The 8,767-nt window shown below is 53.0% G+C and overlaps 4 protein-coding genes across 5 annotated transcripts; 2 read left to right on the top strand and 2 right to left on the bottom strand.

Annotated features, from left to right (window-relative positions):
- Positions 1-313: 313 nt before the first annotated feature.
- On the top strand, positions 314-2,749 carry PPTG_14676 (ATP-dependent Clp protease, ATP-binding subunit ClpX). Its single transcript, XM_008911632.1, has one exon. The coding sequence runs from the start codon at positions 416-418 to the stop codon at positions 2,483-2,485; it is 2,070 nt and encodes a 689-aa protein (XP_008909880.1). The 5' UTR covers positions 314-415; the 3' UTR covers positions 2,486-2,749.
- Positions 2,629-7,236, bottom strand: PPTG_14677. Of its 2 annotated transcripts, XM_008911633.1 has the most exons (3): positions 6,647-7,236; positions 4,190-6,574; positions 2,629-4,117 (listed from the first exon to the last, which is right to left on the bottom strand). In XM_008911633.1, the coding sequence occupies exons 1-2, from the start codon at positions 7,220-7,222 to the stop codon at positions 4,223-4,225; spliced, it is 2,928 nt and encodes a 975-aa protein (XP_008909881.1). In that variant the 5' UTR covers positions 7,223-7,236; the 3' UTR covers positions 2,629-4,117; positions 4,190-4,222. The 2 variants fall into 2 exon arrangements, with proteins under 2 accessions (XP_008909881.1, XP_008909882.1); XM_008911634.1 differs by lacking the exon at positions 2,629-4,117 and having other exon boundaries at positions 4,124-6,574.
- Positions 2,891-4,081, top strand: PPTG_14678 (hypothetical protein; the record flags this gene model as incomplete). The annotated part of the gene is made up of 2 exons (XM_008911635.1): positions 2,891-3,019; positions 3,080-4,081. The coding sequence occupies 2 exons, from the start codon at positions 2,891-2,893 to the stop codon at positions 4,079-4,081; spliced, it is 1,131 nt and encodes a 376-aa protein (XP_008909883.1).
- Positions 7,237-7,609: 373 nt separating the features above from the next.
- PPTG_14679 (hypothetical protein) lies at positions 7,610-8,660 on the bottom strand (the record flags this gene model as incomplete). Its single annotated transcript, XM_008911636.1, has 1 exon — positions 7,610-8,660. The coding sequence occupies one exon, from the start codon at positions 8,658-8,660 to the stop codon at positions 7,827-7,829; it is 834 nt and encodes a 277-aa protein (XP_008909884.1). The 3' UTR covers positions 7,610-7,826.
- Positions 8,661-8,767: the final 107 nt, after the last annotated feature.

Raw genomic sequence — 8,767 nt, forward strand, 5'->3', positions numbered from 1 at the left:
CGAGCACGCGTTTAAAGAGCAAATACTAATGTGTGATTGTCATCCGACAGCTTTACGGATATTGAGCACACCAGTGATAATAAGTAGTGGGCAACCGTGCAGCTTCTCGCCGCAAACTTATTCACGTGCTGCTGATGTAAGCACATCTTGTCGACAAAATTTAGCATATAGGAACAACAGCCCTTGATTTTTGTTAGCTGAGACTTTACCGTTGCTCTTCAAGTGTCAGATCTCTTACGCACTTGTTTCTACTATGTCGATCCTGTTCTAGTCGCTGATTGGTGAAAAGCGTCGCCTGAATGCTTCCGTTTCCCCGCTTCAAGCTCCATTTGGAAAGAGGCCTCTTCGCACCCAGCATCGCGAAGTCTCTAGCGGCGCTCTTCCCCTCCACGCTACCTCACACGCCGCGCTTACGATGCTCCGTCGCCTCCGCCCCGACACCTCGGCCCTCGCCTGCGTCTCGCACTTGCTGCAGCCCACGCACATGTCGGCAGTCCCGTCGCCGTGTCGCACCTTCTCGCAGCTTTCCACAACCCCCCACCGCCTCCAACGTCTTCCCACCGCCTACGCGACGCGTGGAGTCGTCACAGGTCCCCCCAGCGACAGCCACAAGAAGAAAGCGGCGGGAGACCAGCTCTGCTGTCCGCAATGCGGCGCTGCGCTCGTACTCGCAGAGCCTCTAGGCAGTGCGGACAAGTCGACGTCATCAAATCCTGCGACGTCATCCACTTCAACGTCCCCGGTCGAATTCAAAAAGGGTGACGTGGTCAAGTGCGTCACCTGCAACCTGCACTTCGCACTCAAAGCGCAGCCCCCGGCTCAGCCCAGCCCCACTTTCCGCAATGCCGCAGCGGCTGCAGCATTGAGCTCCTTAAGTTCGTCGCTGTCCCCAAGCATGCAGACTACCCGTGGCTCCAGTCTGGGTGGACCCACGTACAGCGGCAACTTCCCGTCTTCCACACGTGGCGGACGCATGAACGCCGACGGAGAATACGAGAAATTGGCCAATGAGGCGCTTTTCGCCGCTGCGGCGGATACGACAGTCAGCAAAGACCGCGTACTGACGCCCAGGGAGATCTACGACGGACTGAACGAGTACGTTATTGGCCAGGATAAGGTCAAGAAGACGCTCGCTGTAGGTGTGCACAATCACTACAAGCGTCTCCATGCACTGGAGTTGCTACAGGCCAGGAAAGAGGCGGAAGCTGCTTGTGCCAAGCACAACGCAAGCTCTCAACATCCACGTGCGGGGGGCGTGACGCGTCAACATGTGGACATGGATGACTCGCGGTTGTCGAGTATTGGCCGTCGTCTCTTGTTGGAGGAGATTTATCCTGGATCAGAGAAGAATGATGCAGAAGTACCGCAAAATTCGAAGCAACATGCTTCAGAAGAGACGGCGGAGGCTCCGAAAACGACTGAGACGACACATACGCATGCGACTAGGCTGCAGCACCACTCGTTGGGCGACAAGCTGCAGTATCTTGAAGGTGTGGAGCTGGACAAGACCAATGTCATGCTGGTAGGACCAACTGGATCGGGCAAGACACTGCTGGCCAAGACACTGGCGCGATTGGCGAAGGTTCCGATTGTGATTGCCGACGCGACGTGTCTGACTCAAGCGGGTTACGTGGGCGAAGATGTCGAGTCGGTGTTGTTTAAGTTGTACCAGGCAGCCAACTACAACCTGGAGGCCACACAGCGTGGCATCGTGTACATTGATGAGATCGACAAGATCACGCGTAAGAGTGAGAACGTGAGTATCACACGTGACGTGTCGGGTGAGGGCGTTCAGCAAGCACTGCTGAAGATCCTTGAAGGAAGTATGGTCAATGTGCCCGAGAAGGGCGGACGTAAGAACCCGCGCGGCGAGTACATTACCATCGATACGACCAACATCCTGTTTATTTGTGGCGGTGCGTTCGCCGGACTGGAGAAGCAGGTCACGCGCCGGACGTCCCGATCGTCTATCGGTTTTGGAGCCCAGATGCCCAATATGAGGCTGAAAGATAGCGATCAGATCGGCCAGTTGCTGTCTCAAGCGGAGCCCGAGGATCTCGTATCTTACGGATTGATTCCCGAGTTTATCGGACGCTTCCCGATGCTAGTGAGCACTACGGGGTTATCGAAGGATGAGCTGGTTCAGGTGCTCACGGAACCTAAAAACAGTCTAGTGCGGCAGTATAAGGCGCTGTTTGCGTTGAGTGACGTGGAGTTCCATGCAACTGAAGGTGCCCTTGAGGCCGTGGCGGAGTCGGCTCTACGCAAGAACACAGGCGCGCGAGGACTGCGCTCCATTTTTGAACGTGCGCTCATGGAGACCATGTTTGAGTTGCCCGACATGAACGACGTGCGTGCCGTGTACGTGGATGAAGAGGCCATCTTGGGTCGCAAGCGGCCCGTGCTGATTCGCGGCGTAATGACGCTTGACGAGTACCTCAAAAACCTCGAGGATGACAGTGACAAACGGGAAGAGGCTGTCTAATCAGCTTCCTTGACCTCCTTACCTCGTGCATCCCAGTGATTGAAGATGGAGCGAGGCAGTGGTGGTTCCTCTCTGTGTTTTATCAAAGGTATTTTATCACAAACAACAACATATTGACGCCGCAGAAACGCGAGAAGACAAAGAAACTCACACAAACAATATATTGATTCGCTCCAGCGAATTACCTTTAGCTGGCATCCCAGTCTAACATGTAAATAGGAGTTCAACACACTTTGAACACGGTTCGTTTTGTTGTATCATGGATCTGACACTAAAAATGGTCATGGCAGGAATACAATTTTGGGGCATCCCATGGCAACAGGAAACCAAGAAGCGAAACCACATTCAACAAGGCCTGTGGACAGAAGACGTAAAGCCTAGGAGTACGCAGGAGGAACTTCAACAATGGTGGTAGGGACGATGCCGCCGCCATCGGCACCTGAAGATAAGGAAGAGCTACGAGTTGAGGCTCGACGTCAGCGCGAAATCGAACGTTATAAGAAGCTGGGACCTGGTCGTCTTCGCAGCATTGGGGTACGTTTTTCAATGTTCTCATTCTCAATGTTTCAGGACTCAAATGTATTCTTTTTCCAGGCGGATATCGTCGGTGTAAAGAACCAAATCGAGGAGCGAGAACGTCAGAACGAAGCAGATCGTGAAGCCAAACGCGTCAGTGAAGAGGAGGACGCAGCTATCCGACGTTATTTGCTCCAGGTCGAGTCGGAAGACGCGCTGGCAAAGCGTCGAGAGCTCTTGACACTGCGCAATGACTGGGATCTGCAGACTGCCAAAATACGTGAGGCTCGTGCGGAATATATCGCGCTTCGAGCCTTGAGTATCGATCCCGACACTTGCGCTCAAGGAGCAGCACAGAAGTTCGACGGCGAAGATCTCGCTCGACTTGAACGTATCCGGTTGCAGGCGATGCAGATGAAGCAGTGGTCGATACAGAAGATGGCTGAAGATGCTCAGCGCAATACAAAGGAAAATGCAGACATGGCCGCGTACATGGCTCAGCTCTTCGAGATCGAGCGCTTGATGCAGGAACTGCACGAAGGCAACGAACGCGAACGAGCAGCAGCAGCGGCAGAGATCAGTCGGTTCAACCAGCGTCTTCTAGCTCAGCAGCGTCAAGATGAGAGCGATCGTCGTCGACAGGAGCAGGAAGAGAACGCTCGCGAGATCCAGCTCACGCTTGAGAGCAATCTCGTGAGCGAGAACCCACTGCAAGCCACGCTTCCTGGGGTGTCTCTGGACCACCGAGTCCGCGTAGACCACTGGAAAGGGCTCTCTGGAGAGCAGACCAAGTATTATCTTCGACAGAATGACGACATTATGGCTGACAACGCTCGGCGCAGACAGCAGGAACGCGAGCAGGTCGAGGAGGAGTCCAGAAACCAGCGCGAGATACAGCGTACACTCGCATACGAAGAGTATCTCACTCAACAACGACGAGCGCAGATGGAAATGGAAGTCCGTGCCGCCCAGCAGCAGCAGGCCAAACAGGCAGCCGAACGCGAGAAATCCAACGATGACCGGGCACGCGGCAAGATCGAGCCGAGCTTCTTCCAGAGATTTGGCCGAACTTATCGTTGAGAGCTTGTTGTATAGCCTGACAGAGCAGATGATAGCCTATTGAACAGCGCAATGGTCAGAGTGATGTTAGTGTGTGAAATCCACAGCAGCAACAGACCAACTCTTTACCTGCCACCATCTTGTCCTCTTTTGTTGTAGTGATCAATACAACGTGATGGTTTTTGTGAGGAGTTTGTGAAGCACTGCGGTGGCGTCTTCTAGCTCCTTTCCAGATAATATGTTCGCAGCAGCCTCGTCGCTCTCAATGGAGGACAAGGAGGACTCAATTTCTCGGCACAATGACACAAAATGACTGAGTTTGTGACGCTTCTGCGGCAACGTGCCCGATGAGTCGTCTGCTGATCGTTTGCTGGAGATATCTTGGTTCTGGTCAGGTTCTGCGTACAATCCAGCAGACTCATCGGGAAAGCGGTCCCTAAAGATGCGATAACAGGAGCTCTGATTCTTCTTGAGAGACTGGAGTGTGCTGGATTGAGATGCCTCCAACGCATTGGCAACATCTGCAGCACTGAGTTTCCGCATTGACACGATCTGTATGAACGACTGCTTGAGATTTCCAGTAAGAAGCGTCTTCAATGGTGTGCCAGACTGCTCCACAATGTTTGAGTGCGCCAGTAACTCGTACAGAGCATCAAGACACACTGAAAGCAGCAACGTCGCCTGGGGACCAGCAGTGCGGGTTCCAGCGAAGAGTTTTTGGAACAGAGCGAGTAGCAATTGCGACACAACAGCAATGTCATCGCTAGCAACTTGCATGTCGAACAAACAAACGCCAATAAACCGTGCCGTGACTATCAAAGTGTCGATTGCAGCAGTCTGCGTGTTGTCGATAAGCGTGAAGAGATCCTTCGTCACTTGCGCGCACTGGTTGTTTATATTCGCTTTGAGAACCGGCCCAAGCTTCGAAAGTAGATACAACGAAGTCTCAATAGCCCGCCCGATGCAGCGAGATCCAGCTTTTTTCAGTTTTACGCTTCGACTTGTGTGTTTTCTACTGGCTTGTACACCAGGTTGAGAAGTACTCGTGGCTTTGAAATGCTTCGCTAGTTGTGATAACGCCTCGGTGGACATCCGAACTAAAATGACCGACAGCTCGGCGATGTCATCTTGCTTGGGCTCGTTGTCGTCGAACACCCCTCTCAACACCATCAAACACATGTCCAGCACGCGTACCATTCCAAGTATAGTGTCACTGTTCGATGTAGAAGTTTTTCCTTCGGCTGATAAAAGCTCAAGAACTGTGCCACAACATTCAAAACACATGGGAAGGTACTTGGCAATCCACTCATCCTTCATCGGTCCGTCGTACTCTTTCAGGAACTGAGCAGCTACTAGCTTCTCGAGCAAATGCACTTGCGACGCCACGCGCTGATTGAACTGATGCCCTGGACCTTCGCTACTGATCATGTCGATAATTGCAGTCACTTGATCCATGCACACATCCTTAAGCGATAGAGGCAAATTAGCATACACGAACGCGATTAACTGCAGGATTTCGTCTTCCACGCCATTTGCAAGCGCGAATTCATCCGAGTCGTCCCACTGAGTTACGTCAATAAGCAGCTGCAGCGTCTGCACTGCGAGTGGTTCGTCCCAACTGAAGCACAATAACTCCCTCCAGATCTCCCAACACAGTGTACGCTGCGTCCAGTCCGGATACAGCGTTTGTTTCAGCAGAGTTAGTTGTAGTTCCGCGATGTTTTCAAAACCAGAGAGGAATTCTAGCATCAAATCTGTAAACAGCTGCGTCGCTTCTACTGAGCGGGAGATGGTGTCACTCAGCGCACACTCCCGATAACGAGCAAACAACTGCGAGACTTCCACAGCTCGAATAGAGTCATCGTACGATACCTCAGTACTCGATAGCTTATCCCCGCTCAAGCCTGCAAATGCTGTAAGTACGAGTAAATGTCCCCATTGGATCGAATTCTCCACATCAACGTTCGTGATCTCCGACGGTTGACGTTGCCCCACCGCGCGTACCATATCAGTGGTAGGATACCACAACAAGGTGCGGATACTGTCCTTTGTTTGGTCATTTACGCCACCATCTGCCAATTTCTCAGTCATTTCTAGTGCTTGGCCAAGCATGTCTCGCAGCTCTTGTCCTGGTTTCGACGTCATCGGCACTAAACTGTGTCGAACAGCATAAAGCAGACTCGCAGTCACATTCACAATTGCTAGGACGCAATTCTCCAGCTCGCACTCTAAACTGTCTGCAAATGCGGTAATCAGTCGTTGGAGTGCCCGCCAGTAAAGCTTCAGAAACTTCAACACACTGAGATCTGGATTGCCAGTAGTGTCTCCATCCAAGACACACAGCAACTGCCCAACACTTCGCTCGACAGACGCCACTGCAGCAGCCAAGAGCTCATCCACACCGAATTTCTCTGCATCCATTTCAGCATCTTTATCTTTGATTGACTCGCTCGGGTCACTCGATACTGAGCTTGCCAGAGTCGGACCAAAAGCAGTCGCCAACTTGGCTACATTCTACACATAACAACAAAAACCATTAGTTCTTCACTAGTAATAAACGTATTGTGTGCTATTCCAACAACCTACCTTCCACACAAAAGTTGCCGTCTTTAACTCCAGCGCAGTATCGTCATTTCCCTCCATTTTATTGCGTAATTGCAATAATAAGGCCGCAATTTTTACCACATAGCGACTCCATCGTTCAGAGCTTTCATTTGTTTCTTCTCCCGTTTCCAGAGACTCCTGCTTCTCTATTAACGCCGCATTCTGGTGCACCACAGCCAGCACCTGGTCCCCCCACTTGAGCCATCGTTTCCCACCTCCAGCATCACCCAGACTCGTCACTGCGAGCTGGAAAAATGGTAGCAGTATCTCTAATACCTCGTGGTTTTCGTCCACCGATTTCTGTGTCGCCCAGACGAGTAGTGCGTCCAGCAGCTCCAACTGCACCTCGCGTTCCAAAGTTTTTTCGCTTAAATCCGAAATAAGCGCCTTCGTTGCGCGGGCACAGCGCTCCTCTGACGCCGTCAGGAATGACACGGTCTCGTCCACAACAGCTCGACGGTCCTGTGTACTTGCTAGACCAGCCAGAACGGACCGTAACTCCGTCACGACGGCGAGATCGTCGGCGCAAGCAGCTAGTCGCTGCGTCACCTCTGCCATGTTGATGGGCAAATAACAAATGAGAATATAATTACTTTTGGGAGAATTCGGCAGGCTCCAAATGGCTACACCCGGGCTACACAATGTAGCCATGTTCAAATTGCCGCGGATTACTGGAAAAGGACAAGCTACTTGTGGCAGGGCAGCGGTGATATTCACAGTGTCGTTGGGGACGGAGGACACCACATTAAACAATCTACCGCACGTTGTTGTAGGGCGATACATGTCCATGAATCCAGAGACTTCCGCCTACTCTTTCATTGGTCAGTCACTTCAACTTCATCTAAATGGCTACATACATATTTCGATGGACGAAGATACGTGTGGCTAAGATATCGTTGTATGCAGCAGACGTCCATACAGAGAAGGCGAAAATGAACAACTAATCAGGTCGTGTTTGGATTAAGTGCGCTCTACACAGTGAAGAGTACCCCCTACATACATGACAGCTACTACAACGAACATGTAAAGCACGTTTCCCGTGCTAGATCTCGGCACATCGTCCGAGTGTGGCCGGTTTCAACGAATGGTCCCAGCCTGATAGTCCACATTACCGGCCTACAGGAGCGGTTCATCCGCTCCGGAGACCCAGTGGACTGGGTATTTACGCGCGCAAGTGACGGTAGCCGCCCGACTGGGTAGCTGTCTGTGCGGCGCCCGTGTCCTTGGAGTATCCACCATTGGCCTTGCCGACAGCATTGTCACTCACACCGGCGTTCAGACCCGCTCCCGCGTTAAGGCCTGCACCAGCGTTGAGCCCGGCACCAGCACCGAGACGAGCACCGGTATTGAGACCCGCACCAGCTGTACCGCCGACGCCTGCTCCGAGTCCAGCGCCGGCATTCAGTCCCGCACCGGCGTTGAGACCGACACCAGCATTCAAGCCTGCGCCCACATTGAGTCCAGCGCCAGCTTTACCACCGACACCAGCACCCAATCCGCCGTAGCCTCTGGCGCCCACACCAGCGCCTGCGTTGAGGCCGGCACCGCCTTGCAGACCAGCTCCGGCGCCAGCAGTACCGTATCCCTTGGCAGCTCCCACGCCTCCGTAGCCACTAGTACCCACCAGCGCACCGCCGTACCCACTTCGCTTGCCGTATCCGTCGTTGTTGCGATAGCCGTTCTGCTTGCCATATCCGCCACGCGTGTCATAGCTGTCGAGCGAGTCGTCGCTGTCTTGGTGGCCATACCCGTCTCGCTTGCCATAGCGGTCTTGCTTGCCATAGCTGTCTTGCTTCCCGTAGCCGTTCCGATTGCCGTACGCGTCGCGGTTGTTATAGCCGTCGTCCCTGCCGTAGCTATCTTGCTTGCCGTAGCCGCCGTAGTTCTGGTGTAGCCGCCCGTACGTCTGCGCCACCTCTGCAGATGCGTCCACCGTGCTAGCCGAGAACGCCACAGCTGCCACACACAGTGCGCAGATTGTCTTGCTGAACATCATCTTGCTTGTGTTAGAAGAGCTTGGTTGGTAACTGTTTGTCTTGACCGGACGTCGGAAATTGAAGAATGAGCTCACTTGCATTTGGCTTTGATCGATGCATCCAACTG

This window comes from Phytophthora parasitica (assembly GCF_000247585.1).
Source record: "Phytophthora parasitica INRA-310 unplaced genomic scaffold supercont2.42, whole genome shotgun sequence".
Lineage (NCBI taxonomy): Eukaryota > Oomycota > Peronosporomycetes > Peronosporales > Peronosporaceae > Phytophthora > Phytophthora nicotianae.